This window comes from Schistocerca piceifrons, chromosome 5 (genome assembly GCF_021461385.2).
Source record: "Schistocerca piceifrons isolate TAMUIC-IGC-003096 chromosome 5, iqSchPice1.1, whole genome shotgun sequence".
NCBI classification, from domain to species: Eukaryota; Metazoa; Arthropoda; class Insecta; order Orthoptera; family Acrididae; genus Schistocerca; species Schistocerca piceifrons.
In genome coordinates, this window is record NC_060142.1 from 423,351,455 (window position 1) to 423,378,589 (window position 27,135).

At 42.3% G+C, this 27,135-nt stretch overlaps 1 protein-coding gene across 1 annotated transcript in view; it reads left to right on the top strand.

Annotated features, from left to right (window-relative positions):
• Positions 1-27,135, top strand: part of LOC124799056 (S phase cyclin A-associated protein in the endoplasmic reticulum) — a 621,352-nt gene that overhangs the window by 560,337 nt on the left and 33,880 nt on the right. The window contains exon 27 of the mRNA XM_047262594.1: positions 4,145-4,294. Coding sequence (XP_047118550.1) covers positions 4,145-4,294 — 150 coding nt within the window. The remainder of the gene's footprint in view (positions 1-4,144; positions 4,295-27,135) is intronic.

Here is a 27,135-nt window from a genome sequence, read left to right on the forward strand (position 1 = left end):
TTGAGATATCTGCCAATCACGATCAACCACTTCCACCGACCACAGTATGGATGAAACACGTCGAGGACTCTATCGTGTATCGGGACTGAAACAATAAAAACATGTTTTCATGTACAGTAAAGTTTGTAGGTCACACACTGCCGTTTCTGAAAAGTGCAAAATGGTTCAAATGGCTCCAAGACTAAGGGACTTGACGTCTGAGGTCATCAGTCGCCTAGAACTTAGAACTACTTAAACCTAACTAACCTAAGGACATCACACACATCCATTCCCGAGGCAGGATTCGAACCTGCGACTGTAGCGGTCGCGCGTTTCCGGACTGAAGCGCTTAGAACCGCTCGGCGACAACGGCCGGCTTGAAAAGTGCAACACCGAGAAGGAATTACCCGAATAGCGCCAAACTCGGTGGAAGTGGCGATGGATGTGCAAACAATACGTGATACGTTTTGCAACGAGATGGGGTACACGTAGGCCGAGCAGAGCCCTCTCGTGTAGGTCCGACAGGATCGGTGTTGCGCCTGTGTAATCGTGCAGAGCTGACACACAAGGTGGAAACGATACAGTGAGTGCCAGTATGCCTCGTCGACGTCAAAGGGGGACATATCGGCGTGTGAGAGTGTTCGAACGTGGCAGAATGATTGGTCTCCGGGAAACGGGGTTGTCATACCATGACATTTCGGCTCGCACAGGGCATGATGCTTCGACAGTGATGCGTGTGTGGAAGCAGTGGATAGAGGAAGGTCGTACGCAGCGACGACCAGGAACTGGACCACGGAACATGACCACAGTACGGGATGACCGTCGCCTTGTCTGCATGGCCAGTACGGACCGTACAGCGTCATCCACAGTGTTGACTCGTCGCTGGAGCACTGCAACAGTTGTGAACTTGTCTGCATCAACGGTTCGTCGGCGTCTGCTACAGGTTGGACTAGTTGCACGCATGCCATTACGTCGGCTTCCATTGTGCAGAAACCACAAGCTCCTCCGACTGAATTGGGCGCGTGAACACCGTCAGTGGGGTGCTGAATGGCAACATGAAAACTTTTCGGATGAGTCCCGCTTCAACGTGTCCTACAGTGATGGCCGCGTACGTATCCGGCGTTACCATGGTGAGCGCAACCTTGAGGGCTGCATTGTGGAGCGGCATAGCGGACAAACACCAGGTGTAATGGTTTGTGGCGTCATTGGTTACAACAACCGATCTCGCCTCGTACGTATTGCGGGCCATTTGAACAGCAACCGGTACCTAACGGAGGTTGTGGAGCCAGAGGTACTCCCCGTGCTTCAGGCATCTCCACAGGCCACATTTCAATAGCACAATGCCCATCCACATATTGCGAGAAATGTACAGTCCTTCTTCGAAGAGCGACGGATAGCATCGCTTCTCTGGCCTGCACGTTCGCCAGACATGTCGCCCATCGATCATGTCTGGGATGTGGTTGGTCGGCACCTGGTGCGTCATGGTCCTACGGTAACTGGTGTCTCGGATTTGTGGTTTCGGATACAAACTGCGTGGAGGGAAATTTCTCAGGAACGTATTCAGAACCTTATTGATTCAGTGCCACAGCGTATAGCAGCTCTAACTGCAGCGCATGGTGGCCACACGGCATACTCAATAGTAGGGCTCAAAAGACATGTATAGATTTGAAAAGGTAATCATTTGTTACTTGTTATGTACGTAGTCTGTGGTATTAAATAAATTGAATTCATGCGTTTCCTTCTCGCTTTTGCAATTTCCACAAACGGTAGTGTATATTTACCTAAGAGTATTTATTGCTCCATATGTCGCGGATTTTCGCTCACGACACTCACCCATTGCCACGCACCGCGACAAAACTATCTCAGTAACAGGATAACTGCATTCGTAATAACCTTAATGAGATATACGCCTGTATGCATCTCGTATCTGGAACGGTACTCGTGCCTTCTCCCATGCCGTACGCTCTGACCCGGACAACGTCGTGGTTTTCAGCTAACTTAGTATAAACTCTTCTGTCTCGTCCTTTTTTGTTTCACTGTGGAATTTGAATTTGTGATTGTATTAGTGCATGGTAATTTTATTACCAAATGTATGATGTAATATAAACTGCAGCTTCCCAGATGACTTAGTTTCACAGTTCAGTTTAACCATATTTATCTTCTGAGATGTTATGGTATATTATATCGTCAAATCGTTGCTTAAATTATCACCACGGTGACCACTCTAGGGTTATCCATACGTTCAATAATTGACTAACATGTGCCAATGCAAATCAGTTAATTTCCCTTACGTAGTATTATGGGTCATTTCATAAACCTATGTCGGTAAACGACTGTATGTTGAGAAGTTTTTGTGTATTTGATATTTCTTCTGACTAGCCATGGGTTCTCAAAACTATATGGTAAGCTAACAAGTTTGCCCATACTGTGACAATTATCATTTAACATTAGTTCGTCTTAAGTTTGTAATTTCTTATTTTTTTATTTTAACCTCGTACCTTTTGAACTACTCGTGATTCTTGTGTGCAAGTCCAGGTGTATGAAAGTGAAGTAACAGCCGTAGCTGGAATAACACAAAGATTACAAATTCAGCCAGTGGTTGTCATTTAAAAAATTCATAGTGCCTAATGAGCCAAAAGCAACAAAACTGTGAGCAGTCTTTCAGTTCTTCCGTGTATTAAAAGCATGCGATTAAATATTGCAGTTGTTAAGCTGTCAGCGAATTATTACTGCACCCCTTTCCCGCCAAAGCGAGAGCAGCCATTGACGGCAATTGATTCGGGATTTTCTGGTTCTCAGATCATATGTAACTTATGGTTAAAGTAGCAACATAATGTTATATTTTGCTATTGATCGAGGGTTCACTACGAAGCTCACTACGAATATATCGTGTTCTGATCAGCAGTTGATTGAAAATTCGTCTGCGTATTACGGGGTGAAAGAAGAGCTTTGTTACTTAAAAGCATTTTAAAAACGTGTTGCCCACTTTATACTACGTCTAAAAATGATTTATTATCTGTGCCAATAGTGTCTTTCTCCATTGATATTGTGTTATTTCCTAATATACTATATGTGTCGCCTGGAAGTATAATCTTCCATACAGCCACATCAGTATTGCCTTTCTGTTTTTGTATTAAAGGGATCTTCAGTGGATTTAATCTGGAGTGAAGCAGTTTCGTTTTTACGTGGGGTACTTATAAATTTCGAAACAGTTCACGACAAAATTTATAAGTAGTACGCGTAAAAACAAAACTGTATTACTCCAGATTAAATTAACTGAAAATTCATTTGATATAAAGAGCGAAAAACGTCTTGAACATTAATAAATATTAGACTCCAGCAAGAGAAAGACGTTTAAACTTATAAGATAGTATTTATACACTTCCTGCGTTAAATGGCCACAGCAACGAACGTGTTGGGCACGTCACTGAAGTGAAATACGTTCTAAGGGTTGTAAATACTTGTAAGCGTGTAACTGCTTTCTTGATGTATTTAATCTGCGCCGATTTCGCCATAGTGTATTTATTAATCAAGCAATGATGACAATGTTAAGTTTCAGTACTAAATTACACTTTCCGTTTAATTAAAATTTTTTGTTATTAGTGTGTATTTACTCCATTGCTGTGGAATTTTAGAGCGTAGAGGATTGTCTGTTGCATGATGATATGTATGTTGGACTACTGGTTCCATTGGCTAGGGGACTGATGAAGGAGAAACGCTAAATTGAATACGATAGATACACGCACTTACATAGTGAAGTCATTATTTCCATGGGCTGTGCACATACTCGTAAATAAAAAATAATTGTAATACAAATTCTTTGATGAATGATCTGTCATTAGTTAATGATAAATCTAAATCCAGTAGCACGTACAATTAATAACAACGCATGTTAAAAATATTATAAAAGGATGTGGGATAATTTTTTTCATTGTTATTGACATTCGTTCGTACTGTACCAGGATCATGAGTTACGCAGTTGACAGTTACTGCCTTTTGCGCCCGGAAATATGCTGTGCTGTTTACTCAAAGGTTCTCGTTGGGATCGTCTTTCGTGCAGTATCGGTACTTACTTTGAGAGAGTTTCACAAACCATCTTAATTGCTGATGACTTGATTTCATTGTTCTGAAGCGATGCTGTAACTATTTCCCCGTTCTTTCACAGAGCGTGCTCGGCGCTGAGGGAATCTCGCTGCAGTTCCGGCACATAGCGTCCTACCTGCTGTGGTACTGCTCGCACGCGAGCGAGAACGACCTGCTGCACGAGGTTGTAAGAGTCGTCGGCTTTTTCGCAGTTCGCAATCCGGACAACCAGGTAAGAGAACGTTCTCTGCTGTCTGCTTCGTTTTACTTCGTCTCTGTTGAAGACCCAAGTGTGCGCATGGCACCTGCATAACCACCAAAGAGATGACTTCACATAATTGCGCTTGTCTTCAGTTCGCAGTCTCGTTGAATTTTTTTTGACAACATTTTCGCCATGGAGTGCATTATTTTTTACAGTTTACACGATTCCATTTTCGACTTTTAAACCGTTTTCAAATGCGTCATGACTCCTGTCCGCTTTATTTAAATGGGATTGCGAAAAGGCAAAGGTCTTATTGCAACTATGGTGCTCAGTGGGATACGCGGGAACACTTTCTGTTAAAGGGCGCCGGTTGTTACCGTGATGAATGGAGATTACAGAAATAATCATGGATACTGGGTGATGCGAAATGTCATGCTCGTGTGCCAATAAGCTTCCTGGCGAAGTTCGGAAAGTTTACATACAAAATCTAATCACTAAAAGGTCTTGGACTCAATATCCAGTCAGTCGTAGAATTTTTCTCTCTCAAAAATGGTTCAAATGGCTCTGAGCACTATGGGACTTAACATCTAAGGTCATCAGTCCCCTAGAACTTAGAACTACTTAAACCTAACTAACCTAAGGACATCACACAACACCCAGTCATCACGAGGCAGAGAAAATCCCTGACCCCGCCGGGAATCGAACCCGGGAACCCGGGCGCGGGAACCGAGAACGCTATCGCACGACCACGAGCTGCGGACTTTTATCTCACACTTACCACTTCTTTCACATATGGCAATGTTTGTTGGCGGGGAAAAAAGCCGAGTTGCACCGTGGCTCGAGTCCGCGTTAAATTGTATGCTCCTTTATATCTGCCTGAGTCATTTCATAGGTCGGAGGAAGGCCTTGGCGTAGTAAATCACTGTGGTTTTTAAAGCAATCTGCGGTTTGATGACAGCTTTACCGTTAGAAAATAGCCAATTTGTGCAAGTAAATCGTGTTGGTGACAGTGTATTGTCATTTATCAAAGATGTGACAGCATCGTGGTAGTAGTCCATAGGACCATAAAAGAAAAAAAAGTCGCTTCTATCAAACATTGGGGTTCTACCTGTAAGTGTCTGTTGACACGTTCCTTTTAGCGCATAATAAGAGTCCGCAAAGCTGCGCAGACTGCCTACCATCGCTACTTCCAACTTACTGCTGTAAGTCTATGTATCTGTTTGTTACAAGGAATGCTGCTGATTTATGCCAAGATGTTAACTCAAGAGTGCGCTTTGACGCGGTGAAGATCCCTAAGGCTGTGCACTTCAGTTCCTGCTGCGCTTTTAGAAACTGACTTCGAGAAGAAAGAAAATTTAATCTGTCAAGTTGATCCAAAGAACACGAAACTGTTTTAATTGAACAGTATGAACTGAAACAGTGTCTTTTGGACATCGGAATAAAGGTTATCGCAACAGGAACAAACGTGATACAGCATTAAACGAAATGTGCCGCATAATAAGAGTATAGGCCGGAGGCAACAGTAGAAATGGAAAAGAAAAGTCTTCGTTCACAGTGTGCCAAAACAGAAATGGTGTTCGCAGTGAGAATGTTTATATAAATCTAGAAATAATTAATTGTTTTTGTCACAACAGTGCTGTGCTTCCTTACTTTTTGCTACATAAAGTCCAGTCACAGTTATCCTGAATGAACGTAGAAAAAAAATTGTCCTCTAAAACAAGTTATTTTCGAAGAAATGTCAAGCTCCCCCTCTCCTTCTATCTGCTAACCAAGTTTCTCACCAATAAGACCGTATTCTTCTTTTCGAGTTGCCCACTTCGACAGCGTATAATGCAGCGTCCGCTGAAAAGGCAAGCACTGCTGGTTTCCTTGTAGCAGTGGACACCATGGTAGCTTGATATCTGTGTGTGCGGTACTGAAGTTCGCTTGTTGCTGCGCTTGAACACACACGACTTTTCCTCGTGCGCTGCAGCACGTGCTTGTCGCACGCTTTAAGGAACGTGCAAATAAGCACTACGGAATCCTTGAAGTGACACTTGTCGCTAGGCATCGGATATAAACTGATTTCCTTCGTATGCAGTGGATCCTTAGTTGCTGCGCTGTAATGTAGTACAGTATAAAGTTTAGTGTTATTTGTGTACTTTCGCCATGATGTTGCAGTTTTAGCAAATAGTAATGTGCGAGAATGTTGCAATAATTGATTATAAGGAGATATTCCACTACTGTGATTTACGAGATTTTACAAACCTCGTTGATGGACGAAATGTTTTCTTGTCTCCAGTCCGCTTGACGAACGTCCAGCCAAACACGTGAAAATATACCGCAAATCGTAATTCTGCTATAGTAATAACGGACTGCTTCAAGCCTTTCAATTGAACGATACTTCGTCGTCTTGCATGTCCGTAAACATCCTCCAGCAATCCTGCTGCGAAGGGGACCTATTATTTAACGTGGAGTCGCGCAGGATTAGCCGAGCGGTCTAAGGCGCTGCAGTCGTGGTCTGTGCGGCTGGTCCCGGCGGAGGTTCGATTCCTCCCTCGGGCATGGGTGTGTGTGTTTGTCCTTAGGATAATTTAGGTTAAGTAGTGTGTAAGCTTAGGGACTGATGGCCTTAGCAGGTAAGTCCCATAAGATTTCACACACATTTGAACATTTAACGTGGAAACCGAATTACGTGTTTTTTCTGGCGAGTCGTCACATAGTCGGGAGGTAAAGGTGAAGTTAAAGGCGGACTAAACATTTCGTTGTCCGACCGGAATTCGATCCCGTGACCTCCAGTTTTTGGGCATGTGCTTTACCTCTACACAACCCAGCCCGATGTAACTCTGTTAAAGGATGTGACAACCTGGGTTACTGGCCTATCCAACTATGCTGATAGTACAAGAATCTGTAATTGGCATTACGCCGTCTCGGGGTCGCAGGAGCCGTAGTAGACATCGTACGAATACCAGACATTCCGACTGGGACACCAACTGGCAGGGTGACCAGATAAAAGAGGGTTAGGCGAAGGGAGGAGGGCAGTAAGGGTGGGGGTAAAGATAAGGGACTTGACGTATTGTGTCCGAGATAGTCCGAGTAGGGCTAATCATATCGGGGAAAGTCGCGAGGGCTGGCTCGTATAAAAGCCGATACGCCTGACGGCAGGTGGTTTGCCGGGAATGCCGGCCGATAGCGCTGGCGCCGCCGCGGCGGAAGCGGCAACGGCCCGGCTGGGAGGCGGAGGCGGCGGCAGCGCGGCGGGGATGCCAAGAGACTGGGGGCAACGAAAGCTCGCACGCGCGCCCAGTGTGTCCCGACGCGCGCAACATGACTCTAAACTGGCACTGTGTGCTCTGGGAGCCAACTGAAATAAGTCGCGCTGGCGTAAATGTAATTGTGCAAATTGTAGCTCAAGAGCTCACAGAAACGTTAACTAAAGGGTTCCCGATATCATATAATATGCACTCTAAAATTTCTGACTCGCAGTAATCGTTTAGGGGGCCTCAGATGCATTAATAAAAGTGTTGTTGAAGGCGGTCTAAATGTCACTCGAAAAATAAATGTATGAGTAAAACTACTTCTGAATTCCTTTTGAGCTGCATTTCTTGTTCTCTGCAGAAGTCAGAGTACACGTATATAAAGTATGGCAGCTCGATTTAAATTACTTGTAAGTCCGAGATAACTGGCAACTGAAGACCTCTTCAGTATCGCTGTGGTATGCTTACTGCATTGCTAAACTCATAATTTCTAAATTTTTATGTCAAATCATTGCAGCTATTTACGATACAGTGAAGTTACTTCCGAAAATAAGGCATTTATCTCAGCAGTTCTGATTCCTTTTTATTTATACAGTAAATCAGTATTCTAGTGGGTCACAGATGCTGCGAATACAGGGTGTTTATAAATAAGTTACACATAGGTAACATTTAATTTTGAAAAGGGTGAGTAACTTAAAGAAATGTTTGGTACAGCACTGAATGCAGTATATCTTCGAGTTATACTCTCGCTTAACACTCTAGTCCCCGACGTTCCCGCTAGACGGCAGACACGAATGAGTTATTCAACAAATGGTTCAAATGGCTCTGAGCACTATGGGACTAAACATCTGAAGTCATCAGTCCCCTAGAACTTAGAACTACTTAAACCCAACTAACCTAAGAACATCACACACATCCATGCCCGAGGCAGGATTCGAACCTGCGACCGTAGCAGTCGCGCGGTTCCGGACTAAAGCGCCTAGAACCGCTTGGCCACCGCTGCCGGCTGAGTTATTCAAACATTTTTCATGTAGGCGTATTAAGGTGCAAAGCGTGCTCAGTGTTGTTCACGGTTTCATGAATCCAAATTCGCTACCACAGTCCAGAGACAATTCAGGACTAAATATCGCAAGCTACCACATCAGAGAAAAACAGTTACTAATTGGCACAATCGTTAAACCGAAACTGGCTGTGTACCTCGTAGGACAATGAGTCAGATGTAACGACGTTTATGGTCCCTTCTCTTTTACCGAGTCAACTGCAATTGGCCTCTCGCAACTGGACATGCTTGAACATTGTGTAATGCCTCAGTTACAACAGGATATGGACACACAATTTATTTTCCAGCAAGATGGCCCGCCATCATGAAGTCGAGTACCTCCTTAGGAATGTGCCGCCTTGGATTGAACTTGATAGAAAAATATCCTTGCCACTACAATCACCGCACAATGAAGACTTGCTTCATAGGATTTGGCAGAAAACTGATTTCATACGGGACATTTATCGTGTTACAAAAGGCAGCCACATTTAACATTTGTAAATAAAATTTGCAGATATACTGTATTCAATGTTATACCGAATATTTCTGTAAGTTATTTATCTTTTCCACAGTTAAAGACTACTTTTTTTTAACTAAATTATAAACACTTTATATAATATTTCTTTAATTAATTTTGAAACCAGACTTTGTATTACTGTGCAGAACAGCCATCATTCAGTGATTGAGCCAATAAAAACACAAGGAAGGCAGAAATAAATTTTTTTATTCCACTTTATTCTGATATTTACACTCACTGATTAAAGCAAAAATTAGTCAGTAGGGTGTTTCCATAGACCAGTTAAGTAGCCGGTGCGGCGTTTGGGGAGGGAGGGGGGGGGGGGGAGTTGGACATAAAAGTTAGCGTTGCCGGTGGACATACAAGTTACCGTTGCCGGTGGAACGTAGCTTGAGGCAGCGAAAATTCAGTGGAAACGATTCTTTTTCAGAAATAGTGGCACTTACCGAAACTTCTGTCTACTGAGTTTTCCATTTGTACGCAAAGAAATTATAAACATTTACACTACAAACTGTTCTCCAGTAATATGACTCAGTTAAAATACTTTCGGAATACTTTACCTTCATTCAAATCATACTACGTTACTTCGATATAAATAAATACTCGTAAGAAGTTCCTCAACTCTAGAATTAGATTCCTATCAAGAGATTTAAGTACATTTTCCAATTTTATAAAAATATTTGTTTACTTGGTTGAAGGCGAAGCTCGTTCTTATCTGTGACACTAACTATTCACGTACACAAATAAGCGATTCAGGACTCGTCATGTCGAATCAAAGAAAGGAGAATGAGAGCAGATCTACTTAGCGGCAATTGCTGGATATCTTGAATCTTTAACGATAGTGGTGGTGGTGGTGGTGGGGGTGGGGGTGGGAGTGTGGGTGGGGGTGGAGAGGGGGGGGGGTAGGATACGAGGTTCATGTGGCCAGTAAGTTAGGCTGCTTTTAAATTTTCTTACTTTCATGCCAAGGCCATATGGCATGATAATGAGTCAACAAGACGTTTTCATAGGCTAGCTGATTAACCAGTGCGGTGATGGGGGAAGCAGATGCAAGTTTCCGTTGTCTTTGCAAACGTAGCTTTAGACAGCGAAACTTCATGGAAGATGCGTCCGCTTTAGAAGTAGTGCCACAGAGTGAGGTTTCTAGTTGTTTCAAGGTAAAAACAGTGATGGCAGTAACGTGACAAACATAACGAATAACTCAGAAATACACCACTATAAACTGGAGGCTCCTTACGTCACTTCATCTTGTCAGTGATTGTAGGACACGCCCCTGCCTATTCAGTACTAATTTCACTCTCATTTCGTTATTAACTAATATGAGACTAAATTAAGGAGGTAAATAAGTAGCAGTCTGTTAAGTGCTAATAGATGTTTCGTAAGATTCGCAGTTACCACAGTGATAATATGAGTGGCATCGGGAAGGTATATCTGCATCTGTAGTCTTGGATTCACAGTGAAGCGCATGGCTGAGGATACGTTTTATTGTGCCATACATTATGGTTTCTTCCCAGACCACCAATGGAACGTGTACTCCTCTATGTGAGCTGTATTTCATCTTCACGTCTCTGTAGGGTCGATACGCGTGGGCCTGAAGAATATTCGTAGTTCCTTGCCTGCAACCGGGTTCTTGGATTTTTTTTCTAAGGGTGTTTCCACTTGCAATGGACAACGGAGACTTTCTTCGAAAGGCTGCAATTACTGTATTTCAACATTTCTCTTACTATCTCTCGCCAGACAAACAAAAATATGACCATTCACAACGCTCTTATTTTATTTTATTTGTTTTTGGTGTCGTTGTCCCATGTTAACCGAACCTGAAATGGGTCCCACGAGTTGTAGCAGTATTCGCGTGTTAGGCGTGAAAGTGTTCTGTATGCAGTCTCTCTTGTAGCCAGACTTCAGTTTCCCAGCATCCTGACGCGCTGAAGCTTGACGTTTGCTTTACTTCCAGCTGAGCGTAAGTGCTCATTACACTTCATATTACTACAATTGTTACTCCTAAACATTTATTTACTAAGACTGTCTCCGGTTGTGATTCATGGATTCAGCAGTAAAATAGGAGAAAGTCCGCGTAATGCAAGTCACCGTTTGGTTAGTTTTGTTTTATGCAAATATGTTTCAGCACTTTGTGTGCTATGTTCACTGGATTTTTATTTATTTTATTCTAGCGTGGCACTGAAACAATAATTTTTTCAGATGTTGTAGCTCATCTTAATTTTCGTTCTTACTACGTAAAAAAAAAGACAAATTCCATCTTACTTGAAACTTCATTTAATTAGTTTACCTGAACATGTTTCAGCAACTTCTGTGTTACCTTCAACAGGGTTTTCTTTGTCGCATAACGCTATAGTGTATATTGGTAGTTCTATATCTACCATGCGCGCTACAGTTTGTCATGATTTCCTTATTATTTTGCTGTGACCTTGCCTCCCTCGTTAAGACGATTTAAAACACTGTATAAAACAAAACTAATCACACTATCTTGCATAAGGTGGAATGTCTCTCCAATCGTTCTTAGCAAGCACGCAGAGTAAAAGGAGCAACACCCAAAATGTGTATTACTAGCCAAAGGGTACCACGATTTCACGTTTCGTGCAGAAACTTTCCTTTCTCTGCATTAAGAGTAAGTAGCAAGTTTTTGCACCAGGCTGATTTCCTTAATCGAAATGAAACTGAATAACGCAAAGACCGAAGAATAGCTACATTTTTCTAATAAACGACACTGCCCTCTTAATTGTTGCCTATACGATGTGCCGTTTTGTTCTCATGAAGTTACTTATAAATGAGGATGTCAGTTACCATTTACCATTCTGTTAGAAGCGACGTCCATGGACTTTATTTCCTACCAAGACAATAACAGGTAATATAATTGATCTCTGGCTCATTTCTGGTTACTGTTTTAGGATTAGGATAAGGCAAAAAGCAACACAATGGTGATGAGAGAGGAAAATATGATGCGTATGATGTAAATAGTGGAAAGCCATACTCAGCCGATAAGCGTCTGACCACCGGAGAACTACGTTAACAGTACTCAGGAATGTAAAGAACTGTTTCTCATAAGCTGTTTCGCACAGATAGGGACAAGAAAACGTGTTATATTTTTCGCCGAAAAGGTGATTGAAAGTCGCAAACGCAATAAAACAATGGGACAGCGTTTTACTACGCCGCCGGCCGGAGTGGCCGTGCGGTTCTAGGCGCTATAGTCTGAAACCGAGCGACCGGTACGGTCGCAGGTTCGGATCCTACCTCGGGCATGGATGTGTGTGATGTCCTTAGGTTAGTTAGGTTTAATTAGTTCTAGGCGACTGATGACCTCAGAAGTTAAGTCGCATAGTGCTCAGAGCCATTTTTTTACTACGCCTTTCGAACATAAATTTTAGATGACCGTCTCAACCCCGCCACGCCCATTCAAACACACACCCCCCCCCCCCCCCCCACACACACACAAACAAGAATAAATCACTATTAATTACATGTCCCCATAAGAAATTACACTATCAAATAAACACAAACTTCGCTCAGAAGGATCAGGGAGGCATTCTTTGAAACTAAGTGATACCGCTTATCGTCCAACTTCTGCCATGAGGAAGTAATGCATGTACTTAAATATCTAACAAAATCCGCACCGTGCCATCCTAAACAGACGGCGGGTTACACTACCAGACGCGCATGCGTGGCTGACAGTGTTTAGCTGGAATTATCCACGTACATTTTCTGCATCTTTGGTACAGGTTAGGTCTCGCATCGGACGACTGTCATTTATATCTGATGTATCCTGTGCAAGAAAACTACTGCAAAAAGAGAGTGATGTTCGAGAGCAGTGTAAAGCAGTTAAAAGCGCAGGGGCAGCAGCTTTTTTTTTTTGGGGGGGGGGGGGGGGAAATAACGCACGCACCTTGACTTAAAAGTATGGATATCGGTAGTAATTATGTAACTTAGGTAGGGATATCAGAAAGTAAGTTACACATGTCATCTCACGGTAAGGCAATTGCGCAGCAAGAAGGGCACATTGACAGAAGTGAGTACATGTACCGGGATTCCTCCAGAGACAGATTCGCTGCGGTAAGGACAACAGCTTCATTGCAATGCGTGATTGGAATGTTGCGGCAAACGAAAACTTATTCCAAAGTTGAAGTACGGGGGCTAGTATAATTCTTGTGGCAAAATATAATTCTTGTGGGCAAAACGTCTAAATTGCATACAGATTCACACGGAAATTCTGACAATATGTGGGCCAAATGCTATTTAGTGAAATGGTACCAACAATTCGACCAAGATCGCAGAGACGCGTGTGATGCTGATCGCGAAGGAAGACAATCGATATCGACAACAGACAACTATGTCCAGACAATCGAAGAACTGATTGGCAGCGGTCACACATTTTCGATTAGGACGTTCACACAGTGCTTCTCGTATGGCTTCGTGACCAAGGAGTGGATTTCTATCGTCGAGGAATTAAACGATTGCTTGAACAATGTGATCGTTGTTTACAGAGACTTGGCGACATGTTGAAAAGTCGTATATATATCACTTTGAAGTGCAGTGCAGCATTCAATAACAATTACTTGGCCTGTCATAATAATGTGTAATTTACTTTTGAAGTCACCTCGTAAAATATTTTTTGAGAAGCGGCTTGATAAAATAAGCAACAAAACTAATCCGAAAACCACCAGACCAGGGTCAAATAGAAAGGCTGCCCAGGCTGGAGCCACACAACGCTTATTTGCTTACTCTTTAGTGGAGAGTATATGTGTTTGTCAGTTTGTCAGATTGAAATGGGATTTAAAATGGACACGAGCTAATTACATGTTGACGCTTTGAGTCACGAGTCAGCTGTTTATTCTTAACGGAGAGAAACCTTTAGAAGTAAAAGTATCATCGGGCGTACACCGTAGTGCGTATTGAACCATCACTATTCACTACATGTATAGATAGACTAGTGGATAACGTAGGAGGCTCCAAGAGGCTGTTCGCAGGTAATATTGTTGTATACAGAGAAGGAGAAACGCTAGAAAGTTGTCCGGAAATGCTGGAAGACCCACAGAGGATCAAAATTGTTCAAATGGCTCTGAGCACTATGGGACTCAACATCTGAGGTCATCAGTCCCCTAGAACTTAGAACTACTTAAACTACATCACACACATCCATGCCAGAGGCAGGATTCGAACCTGCGACCGTAGCAGTCACGCGGTTCCGGACTGAAGTGCCTAGAACCGCACGGCCACCGCGGCCGGCTACAGATGATCGATGTATCGTGCAGGGACTGGCAGTTGACACTCAACATAAACCGTAACATGTTGGGCATAAGTACGCAGAAAGACCCGTTATTATATGTCTACACGATTGCTGAACAGTCACATACTCGCACGTGTGGGTTACGCGTACAGCATGATTTAAAGTGGAAAGACCACAAAACCTAATAGCAAGAAAAGCTGGCGCGAACCTGAGATTCATTGGAAGACTCCCCAGGAAATGTAGTCCACCCCCGTAAGAAATACCTTACAAAGAGCTCCTTCGACCGATACTTAGTCACAAGCAACAAGGAGATACTCAGCGCACAGTAGTTGCTGACGCCACAAGAGAGGCGTTGTGCGCTTTAGTTTACTGTTAAATCTCCGAGAGCGTACTTTCGTAGAAGAATCACCTAGGACTCTTGATATTTTTAAAAATATCGAGAATCCGATATAGCGATATTTAAAAAAAAAAGTACCGGCCGACGATATATCGAAAAAATGTATCGATATATCTATATACCGACGGAGAAAATGTCGACGTACCGCTCTATAAGTATATCGGCCGCACATAGTAAATATACTGCCAGTTTTAGAGTTGTATATTTAAGAATTGATTTATTATTAGATATTCTGTACATCAACAAGCTAACAGCCTGCCTTAGAGCAAGAATTGAAAGGAAAATGACGCACGTTCACGCTTGGCGATAACCAGTTTGCTAACCATGGTAATTACATGTAAGTGGCACACTGGCATGTGTCCGATGGGTCTGTCGTTTGGTTTCATCACATATCGGATTTGTCGGAAACACTTCATGTCGATTTCCCTGTTTTTTTCGTTTCCCACAATGCCAGCGATCTAGCAGTTCTAGTGTTGAAACTGCGAGGTTTGGTTAAACGTTACAGTTTCTTGGTAGCGCCGAATGCCGATTACGTCAGCATTTCCCCTGACATGTCTCTGCCCACCGCAAAGACTGATCTTGTCATTGAGGTTTTCGTTCACCATTTTCAGCCATTGTTTTTTTAAGAATGTTGAAGTGAAGAAGTAGCACACTAGTTGCGTTAAATATTGTGGAGTACTGTTTCTTCATATCGGAAAATGTTATTCCATTCACAGCACCACGCCCCTGTGCAATCAGACTACTACTCTGTGCCACCTATACTTGATTCACACAGTCAAAAAGAAAGACTGGACTTGAAACTTCCTGGCAGATTAAAACTGTGTGCCGGACCGAGACTCGAACTCGGGACCTTTGCCTTTCGCGGGCAAGTGCTCTACCAACTGAGCTACCCAAGCACGACTCACGCCCCGTCCTCACAGCCTTACTTCTGCCAGTACCTCGTCTCCTATTTTGTGAGGGCGGGGCGTGAGTCGTACTTGGGTAGCTCAGTTGATAGAGCACTTGCCCGCGGTAGGCAAAGGTCCCGGGTTCGAGTTTCGGTCCGGCACACAGTTTTAATCTGTCAGGAAGTTTCATAGCAGCGCACACTCCGCTGCAGAGTGAAAATCTCATTCTTCTGCTACAATTTCAAAAGAACAATTTCAAATATTTACCGAAAATTGCGAAAAAATATAATTTAAAATTAAAATATCGACCCGCGATGTGGCCATTTCGATATTAACATGGCAATATAGCGAGGAACAATACACCGCCGTTGTATACCGATATTTTCGCTGTATCATTAAAATGAACAGCCCTAAACTCAACCTGTGTATTGTTCAGTCCTACGTATATCTCGTGAAAACACTATGAAGGTAAAGTTAGAGAGATTCGAGCTCGCGTGGAAGGTTACCAGAAATCGTTTTTCCCGCGCACCGTTCTCAACTGGATCAGAAAATTATCGTATGGCAGTTTTGACCGAGAGACGGCTCTGGGGACTGTTTGGCCGCCTAGTCGGTGCCGTTTTATTTGATGTGACTTCGACGACTTGCTCGTGACAAAGTCGGCCAAACATCAAAAGATTACTTGCGGAGTATTGATGTAAATGTAAAATCCTGGTCCGACACACCTTCTTAAAATTATCAGAAATACCCAAAGGATACAATAGTTAATTACATTGCCTGTGGTAGGTGTAATGTGGAGCAACCGTAACTCGGTGCTGGGGCCCGGTTGCACTTGATGAAGGTCGCCTCGGTGTCACGGAGCGGGCGGCCAGTAGCAGGTGTTGGCGACCGTTGCAAGACAGAGAGACGCGCCTCAAGCACCTGCGGGCAGTACTCCGGAAGCCCCCATCGCTACACGTGTGTCGGCTCGCCAACCTTCATTTACCGGGTCCCACTGCAAGAGGCTTTGCCCTTCCGTCTCCGGCACCGATTGCATGACCGCTACGGTCGGCTGGCATAAATCAAGCGCGTGGAAAAGTAGAAGCTAGTCGCAAATTATTGTTTTACTCCAAGCGGATTTCCTTTCCGCAGTTGCAGTGCAGTTTTTCAGTGGCAAACATTGCACTGCACAAACTACCACTGTGCGTAAAATACTCCACAAACTCCAAGCCGGCCGGGGTGACCGAGTGGTTCTAGGCGCTACAGTCTGGAACCGCGCGACCGCTACGGTCGCAGGTTCGAATCCTGCCTCGGGCATGGATGTGTGTGATGTCCTTAGGTTAGTTAGGTTTAAGTAGTTCTAAGTTCTAGGGGACTGATGACGTTAGAAGTTAAGTCCCATAGTGCTCAGAGCCATTTGAACCTTTTTTGAACAAACTTCAATTTCAACTTATACAGCGAGTTTAAAGTGTGTGAAAGAGTCCCTTACTTTGCAAATTACTTACATGATCATGTCAGTTGCAAGTTTCTAACCTCTTTGTAATACGTTGATTTGCAAGAAGTCATGGGAAGGCACAGGATGTGACGTAGGTTGTCGGCTGCTGAAGCCTATCCAGTGCATTTGTCTTAGAGTGCTCCGTCGACCTCTCCGTAGGCTACGTCATGTCCGAGGTCATCCCGTGCGGCGATTCGCTTATGTGGAAACATAGCCTCTGCGATAATGATGTTTCGCACTAGACACAGCTGACCCTGGAAGCCCGAATTCTTACATAATCTGCTATTGTTGTGGTCCATGCGTCGTCCACCGATTATCACCGCAAGTTCAAACTCTTGACGTGCAGCCATGTTAACTACACACCTATCTATCTGTAAAAGGCGGTTTGTACGCTAAAGGTTTGCGCGAGAGGACCGTATTTGCAACTACCGTCTGCATACAACTGGTGTGTACTATTCAGTTAGCATTTACACCTTCCAACCACAGTGTAGCTTTTGCACAGTCCTGAATCAGTAGTTCCAGAGTGCAGAATATTTTCTGGTTGTAGGAAAATTTATTTAATCTGCTTATAAGATAACAATTTTCTCTGGTACTATAATTTCGAAGGTTATAAAAAGAAAAAGATCATTACGGAGAAGAAATGTGTAAAGCTTTCGCATGTTAATATTTTGAAGAAGGTAAATATGGAAAAGTGGGACTCATTGAACTACGTAGGACGAAGTGACATTCTTCATGTAGCTGCAGTGTATTACATCGTATACAGGAAGAAATGAAGCTGTAAACACCAAATCGGTAAGAGCTTATGAAAGACTTACAGGAACATTGAGTACGTGACAACTGGCAGAAACTATGCTGATCTGAAATTTTCTGATGTTTCATCCCCTTCATCGTTGAACACACAATTCCCGAAACATCGTCGTGCTATATATGAAGTATTAAGGTACTTCATCTGGTTTGCGTCAATTCAAGCCGCGCCAGACTTCGCTCAGATCGAAGACAGAGAGTAACACAGACAAATTGGTCAGTCGGAGATACATTCACACGCAACAGTTCGAATGTGCAAACAGTGTACGAACAAATCGGTGACAATATTTGAGCGTGGCCATAGCTCTTAACAGACTGTTCATACGTCGTCTCTACACTTGCGCCACACGCCGCATACGGCTGCAGCATGCTGGCGTCATAGGCGTCCAGTCTTCAAATGGAACGAACCTTTCTCCTGACTTTCGCCTTTTCTGTCTGCATCACCACCTCAGTGCAACTCCAAGCTTCATTTGTGGGTTAAAAACGCTTTCTGAAAGAACTACTCGGGCAAAGATCACACGACGCATTCAAAGTGACTTGAAGAAATTTCTGTAACATATGACACACTGCGATTTGTACTTGCATTCATCTTTTTTATTTTATAATTTTTAATAAGCACCTATTATTGTAAAAAAAAATGCTGAGATATCAAGTCTTAGTTATAACATTTACGTAACTTCATTACTTTTGCATAAGTTAACATGGTCTTTCTGAGAAGTAGGGGGAACAAGTGCTTCCTCCGGCTTGTAATAGACTTTACTGTATTTAGAATTATACTAGCGGAGAGACCCGGCGTTGCCCAGGTATTTATTTATAGTTGTGCGTGCACACCCGAACCACGCAGAGTCTGACCTTGTGCGTAATGTTTGTGACGTCATATCTCCTGAAATGTGTATTGTACAATGAAATAATTTTGTAAATATATTCAGAGGCGTATGCGGATACTGCCTGCGAAATTTATTGCGAATGGAATTAGTAGCAAAGAAGTAATAAATTTCAGGGCCATGCATCAAGTCACAGTTTTTCACGCATCTCACTGCTTATGACGTCATATCTCCTGAACTGCGTGTTGTACAATGATATAATTTTGCACTTACATTCAGTGGTATATGTTCACACTGTGTCTAAAATGTATCCCGAATACAGGTGGTAGTAAAGAAGTGGTAAATTATAGCGTCATGCCTCATGCGGTACTTTTACTGCATGAATAGCGGAAAAGTAGTACGCGAGAAAAATTTTTCCTTTCATCATTTTGTAGGGGTTGCCAGAGAGAAAAAAATTTCGTGAAGGTTTGTAATTACGTCTTAAGTTTGTTGCAAGTCACTAAATCCTTTCATTTTCAAATATGGATGAATATAATTTCGGAATTCACGCGTCGCGGGGTACGCTACCTTTTCACCCCCACCCGTTTGATAGGTAGGTGGTTCTTACCCCCACAGCGATGATCGCCTCACACACACACACACACACACACACACACACACACACACACACATATATATATATCTATCCATTTATAATGTTGTATATATGAATTGATTAGTGTGGTAACTAATAAAGGAACTGTCGGACGGTTGAAGGAATTAACTAATTCTTCCAGTTTGTATTACTTACTTATACTCCAATTGGACACACCTGAAAACTGCCGTAGTGGTAGAGATAGATCGAAAATAGCCTTCATGGTCCAGAGAGAGTAATACTTATGTGATACAATTGGATTACTGGAGTAGATAGGCTATTATTGGTTTAATTTAATCCCGTGGAACGTGTCTGTCTAGTATCTGTTCAAGGCTTTGTTCAAGTTTGCCATCTAAAGAAGAGTTTATGTAATAATAAAAAACATTTTGTCAAATAAGAGACGCAGGGGAATAAAATTTAGGTTTTAACATCCCGTTGACGCGAGATAGAAGAGAACTTATGCTCGAAATTGACAAGGATGGTTAGGGAATCAACTGTGTTCTAATCGGGGGAAACATCCAGGTAGTCAGCTTAAGTGATATTGGGAAATCACAGAAAACTTACATCTGTACGGCCGGACGAGAGTTTGAACCCTGCTGCTTTCAATTGCGTATACATTGCATTAACACTTGACCATCGATCCCCCCCCCTCCGCCTTCTGTGGCAGACGTAGGCATGCTTTTAAACTGCAGTATTGCAAAGTAAAATCATCTTTTGCACGCTGCACATTAAGTTTTTTTTTAATTTAATTGTTCACCCAAACGAATTTCGCCTTAGTTACAAAGCATCTTCAGTGGGTTTCAGATCTTCATCTGATTCATTATTTGTAAGCCAGATAGCTTTCTCTCATGTGGCACACTGCTTAAGATTGTTCAGTTTTCCTTGTGGTCACTGATTTCGAAATATAGCATTGTAAGTGCCATTTTCTGCCAAGGTCACACGAAAAATTTGAAGTACACTTTTGTTAGCGCTCAAAACGAGAAGTGCGTCAAAATAACTGCTTCTGTGAAATAAAAAGAATTCCACAGAAAATAATTTTCAGTTTGCTTCCGAGTTCTAACTGAAAATCACTGTCTAAAACACTTCTTTGAAATACGAGTATTTACGATCTCCACTGGTATTTTGCCCCATCTTAGTGCAGTCATAAAGGTTTCTGATTCCACTGTCTGTGTAGGCTAAACAACGTACTTACTTGAAGAACTACAGCTACCAGCTACCTTTTAGATACCTTTATTTATGCCAAGTCTTATTTCAGATTTTATCCTTCTCAATTGACGTAATTACATTTTCATCACCATGTCACCATCTTTTATATCTCGTCTAAAAATCTGAGCCTTTGATTTAGTGCAGTCTTATATTTGAAATATGAAAAGTTACTTTCTTATTCATGCCAGCACAGTTATCATTGTGTCATTACTAAACAAACAGCTACTGCTTCACCAGGTAGAGATAATCTAAAGTCTGCCTTAAAATATATTAAATGATAATGCTGTCATTTTTATATCAGTATGTCGGCATTTACTTGTGTTCCACTAATCTGAACAGGTGACTGTCTGTCTGTAGGATATCCTAATGCTACTCGCTACAGTACACATGGTAGGTGGAGCAGTGGACGTATACTGTGTAGCTTCATTTTTTTCAGTGCTTTATAACATGTTTCAGGGTCGACAGTATAACCTACAAATACAACTGATTTCACAAGTAGTTTCCGCAAATAAATGAAAATTAATTTGGCTTTAGGATATTCTCTAGTATAAAAAAAGAAAACAAACAAATGCACCCAACAGTAAATTAGACGCGGATGTACGACTCTGAAAACGTGGTAGCTTAAAAAATTGCAATTTCGACCACGCCGGATGCTGTGTTGAAAATTGTCGATATAAATTTCATAATGATAAGATGAAAACGTGTACGACAGTTGAGGATGGGTAAAACAGTAAAAGCTTCTTAATATAAATAAAGTTTTGTAAAAAGTCTCTAGTTACTGTGTTTCTTCAAGTAATTTAATCCACAGCCACGATATAAGTAATGAATATTACTTTTTTCGGTAATTACGGCGCAGCAAAGCATTATTAAGTTTGTTGCATTTGAACTACTGTTACCTTTTACCGTATGTATTGATGCTGGTGACTATCCAGTAACAGTCCCGTGTTATCGTTCCTTTAGCTGGTATGGTTTCCTTCTTTAAAAAAATGATGTTGGTAAGAGTAGCTGTCTCATTCATTTTTAATAAGCCAGCCGTGTTTATGTTTATTTAATCCTTCTGACTTAATTTTTGTTGGTTTTTTGGAGAGAAATTGAATTTATTTATGTTTGTCTCTCTTCATGTTAGCGAGAGCAACAAGAAATGAATACGTGTTCAACAAATATTTATACACTAAACGTAGAAAGGACATGTCACCTGCGTATCAAACTTATTTTCTTTTTAGACTGAGCGCAAATAACTGCAGCTAAGCACCAGTATTGTAAAAAATCCTACCATCAAAAAGAGGAAAATCAGTAAATGTAGTAAATTGTCAGTAGCGGTATTTTACTCATTACGCTCAGGCCAGCGTTCTTCGAGAATATGTCACATACAATAATAATATTTTCTGCCGCAAATAAAAGGAAGATAATAAATCTGTCTTCAACGTCCATTGAAAATGTTTCAAAATTACTGTTTGTTGTTGAACTCACATACATTTGCCGGCACAGGAGTGGAAATGACACTGGAAAAATTACTAAGAACTTAGTCATGGAAATAAGCCAACGATACCGCTTCGTGTCTAAGCGTCTGTGCATTATTGGTCAGATGGATGCTTTTTCCCCTTTGGTATCTTGCAGTTTAGTTACTTACTCTTGTGATGTCTTGCAGTGAACCAGTAGAGCATTCTTCTTTATGTACTCAGTACGAGTTACCAATGACAACCGTCACTGAAAGCTTGTTGAAGGGAACGAACATTCTAATGAGTACAGAATATGGCTAGAAAGTAAACCCTAGAAAGATAAAATTAATAAGTAGCAGCAGAAATGAGATTAGCGATAACCTGAACATAAAAGTTGGGGGCTACGAAGTAGACGAAATGACGGAACTTTGCTACTTTAGAAGCAAAATAACACATGTCGTACAAAGCAAGGAGGACATAAGAAGCAGATTAGCACAGGCAGAGAGGGCATTTCTGGCCAAGATACGTCTGCTTGTATCAAACATACGTCGTAATCTAGGAAGACATTTGTGAGAATGTACGTCTGAAGCACAGGATTGTATAGTAGGAATAACAATTACTGCTGGCCGTAGTGGCCGAGCGGCTCTAGGCGCTTCAGCCCGGAACTGCGCTGCTGCTACGGTCGCAGTTTCAAATCCTGCCTTGGGCATGGATGTGTGTGATGTCCTTAGGTTAGTTAGGTTTAAGTAGTTCTAAGTTCTAGGCGACTGATGACCTCAGCTGTTAAGTCCCATAGTGCGTAGAGCCATTTGAACCATTAACAATTACGTTGTGTGACTCAGTGGCCTGATGCAAGTGTTTCTTGCGGGCGTCACTGCGGGACCAACAGTTCAACGTGGAATCTTTTATTTATATTTGTTTTACCCGTCTAGTTCCGTAGGACCAAATTGAGAAACAAATACCCAAGATCAGGGAACGTGTCATTATATGAAATCAAAACAGAAAAGTAATAAAAGATAAAATAAAATGTTTATTAATCAAATAAAAACCACCCGCCATAAGTTAATGTAAACGCAGTCAACAATATAACACAGGAGTCAGCTTAATTTTTCAAGGAACTCCTTGACAGAATAGAAGGAGTGCCCCATGAGGAAACTCTTTTAAATTTGAAAGCACGTGGATTACTGCTAAGATTTTTGAATTCTTGTGGTAGCTTATTGAAAATGGGTACAGCAGTATACTGCACACCTTTCTGCACGGGGTCAAGGAAGTGCGATCCCCGTTTAGAACGTTATAACGAAAAGCAGCATTGAAAGAGCATGATAAACGTGCTAAGGGAAGCATTTTATTTGTCATATGTGTTATCGGCACCATAAACATCCTGCCCCTCTTGTTCCTTAACAAGTTTTAAGAATTCTCTATTGCCTTTGGATTAGCTTTTTTGAACAACGTGTCGTTACTGGCGACTCCTCACATCGTTGAGAGGTGAAAGCTTGATTAAAACGCATAGTGAAAAAGGCCTGGTCTAATCGGAATTCGATCCAGCGACCTCTCGGTTTCTGATGCTATAATGCTAGACCATCAGCCACGACTAGTGTGGTAGTGAATCATGGACTGTGGGAAAATATGAAAAGAAGAGAATCAAAACGTTCGAGATGTGGTGCTGTAGAAAGAGGTCGAAAATTGCGGGGACTGATAAGGTAAGAAGAGGAGGTTCTTCGTAGAACCGGCGAAAAGAGGAATATGTGGAAAACACTGACTAGAGGACTGGACATGATTAAAGGACATGGGTTACGAAATCAGAGGATAACTTCTATGGTACTAGCGGGAGCTGTAGAAGGTAAAGACAATTTCCCCTTCGTCGAAGTGCAATGGTGGACCGACGTTTCGTCGACAGTGAAACCAGTTGTTATGAACTTAGTATGATATTATCAGTTTGTTGAATGTGACGTGCATTAAGAGCGTCGAGTTGCCGCTTTTCCTGATGTTCTGACGTATCTGTGAGCTGCTGAGCCCGAGATACTACGATGTGTGCGTAGCTACAGAGTACATCACAATGCCATTTCATTGCTCTTCTACTCGTCACACTTCTCCAAAGTTAATACTTCCGTGCTAACTTATACGGTCGTCAGTCTCTAGTTATTGCACCAACAAAGTACTAAATACTTAAAACTAAACACCTGCATTAAATTAAATACGAAAAGCCGATAAAGGAATCTTATTCTGTTGTCTTTCATTTGCACGTTAAGAGCACTGTAGTATTTCTGCTCGTAAACGGGTCTTTCGAAATTTTGCAGCAAGTCTAGCTTTCTTCCCGTCCTTTCCACTTCTAAGATTTCTAAATCGTCTTTTATTCCCTTGAAGAGATGGCCTCTTTCGTACACATTGTTGTCTACTGCTGATTTTAAGGCTCTGCTCTGCCTTCCAAATATAGCCGACAGTCGTTCGCTACGGTCTCGTGACGAGCGATAGTTATTCGTTGATGACGAACTTTCACGTACGTGGTTTCTCAGAGAGAACGTAATAGCTACTGCAAGACCTTACTGAAACCAAGTCGTTCAGCAGCAGAATTGGTGTTGAGATTTAGCTAAAACAGGTTGCTCCTTTCCCACATCAGCGTCTTTCTTCGTACCTTTAGTTACAATTATGCAGAGGTATGCCGGCTGTGCCCACGAACTAAGGAAACTTAAATTTCTCTGCACGCGATACTAATCTTTTTGTTGTTTTTGTTGTGAACATGTAACATGATCTTACTCAAAATAGAGTCACGTTGCGTGAAGAGGCCCTTCTTAGATAGCTGTCCCTCCTGTACGTGTAACACGCACGTGCGATATTTTCGTCGCTACCAGAAATAATAAATCTGGATAATAATGCCAATTTTTGGCGAATTATTATGCGCATACAATTATATCATGCTTTTCCTGTAACATCATGAACGGTACAAAATGTATTATATGAGTTTAAAATGGACCCGAATCTCCACGCGCGCCGTTATTAACTCCCATAATTAGCCGTTAATCTCATTTCAGTAAAATGAGAGGTGCAGCCTTCTGGTCACGCATTTTTAATGCTGAGTAATGTGATTTTTTGGGAAGGCTGAAATTCACTACAGCACTCACCATAATGCAAATTTGGATGATTAACTCCCAGTGTTTCAAAAAAGGAATCGTAATATTATTTGAAACAATAATGCTACTACCGCCACTTCAAGCATTAGCCCAGTGTTTCCTGTGTGAGCATTTCTGTACAAAATAGCCTTTTACGAGAAAGTGTAGAGGAAACAGGAATCTCTGATTAGAATGAAAGCCATGAAATTACTCTTTATATATTTCTTTCACTACTGGAACTTAAAAGTCGTCATATACACTTAGCGCTACGAATAAATTGACAGTTTTAGTTTCTTTAGTAATTTGAAACTAGATTGTATTTTTTGACGCCGAAAGCATACGTACACTATGTGATCAAAAGTATCCGGACACCTGGCTGAAAATTACAAGTTAGTGGTGCCCTCTATCGGTAATGCTGAAATTCAATGTGGTGTTGGCCCACCCTTAGCCTTGATGACAGCTTCCCTTAGCCTTGATGACAGCGTCCACTCTCCACTCTCGCATGCGTACGTTCAGTCTGGAGCTGGAAGGTTTCTTGGGGAATAGCAGCCGATACTTTACGGAGTGCTGCACTGAGGAAAGGTATCGATGTCGGTCGGTGAGGCCTGGCACGAAGCCGGCGTTCCAAAACACCCCAAAGGTGTTGTGTAGGATTCAGGTCAGGACTCTGTCACAGGACAGTCACTTATAGAGATGTTATTGTCGTGTAACCACTTCGCCACCGGCCGTGCGTTATGAATAGGTGCTCGATCATGTTGAAAGATGCAGTCGCCATCCCCGAATTGCTCTTTAAGATCTGGAAGCAAGAAGGTGCTTAAAACATCAGTGTAAGGCTGTACTGTGATAGTGCCACGCAAAACAACGTGTGCAAGCCCTTTCCATGGAAAACACGACCACACCATAACATCACCGCCTCCGAATTTTACTATTGGCACTACACACGCTGGCAGATGACGTCCATCGGGCATTCGCCTCCCCCACACCCTGGCATCGGATCGCCACTATCTGTAACGTGATTAGTCACTCAAAAAATGTTCAAATGTGTGTGAAATCTTATGGGACTTAACTGCTAAGGTCATCAGTCCCTAAGCTTACACACTACGTAACCTAAATTATCCTAAAGACAAACACACACACATCCATGCCCGAGGGAGGACTCGAACCTGCGCCGGGACCATTAGTCACTCCACACAACGTTTTTCCACTGTTCAATCGTCCAATGTTTACGCTCCTTAAACCAAGCGAGGAGACGTTTGGCATTTACCGGAGTGATGTGTGGCTTATGAGCAGCCGCTCGACCATGAAATCCAATTTTTTTTCACCTCCCGCCTAACTGTCATAGTACTTGCAGTGGATCCTGATGCAGTTTGGAATTCCTGTGTGATGGTCTGGGTAGATGTCTGCCTATTACACTTTACGACCCTCTTCAACAGTCGACGGTCTCTGCCAGTCAATAGACGAGGTCGGCCTGCACGCTTTTGTCCTGTACGTGCCCCTTCACCTTTCCACTTTACTATCACGTCGGAAACAGGGGACCTAGGGATGTTTAGGAGTGCGGAAATCTCGCGTACAGACGTATGACACAAGTGACACCATTCAGCTGACCACGTTTGAAGTCCGTGAGTGTCGCGGAACGTCCCATTCTGCTCTCTCACGATGTCTAATGACTGCTGAGGTCACTGGTATGGAGTACCTTGCAGTAGGTGATAGCACAATGGACTTGATATGAAAAACGTAGGTTTCTTGGAGTGTCCGGATACTTTTGGTCACATAGTGTACGTCAGACTATTGGCTTTCGATATTACGCCCGTCATTATTGCTAACTGTACATCTAAATCCAATACGCGGAAACATTACAACTGAGCTATATCATCCATCCGACTGATACCGTGCGAACACTGTAAAACTGTCGATTTTCACTACATATTGTAGTGAAACTGCAAAACATAACATTAATGAAACAAAGACAAATTGAATAATCAATATTCTACCTCTCTCAACGCACGCTCATTCTTACAAGGAATGTCTTCTGCGCTATTGCATTCCTAGACTCGCTATAAAGAAGATTGTA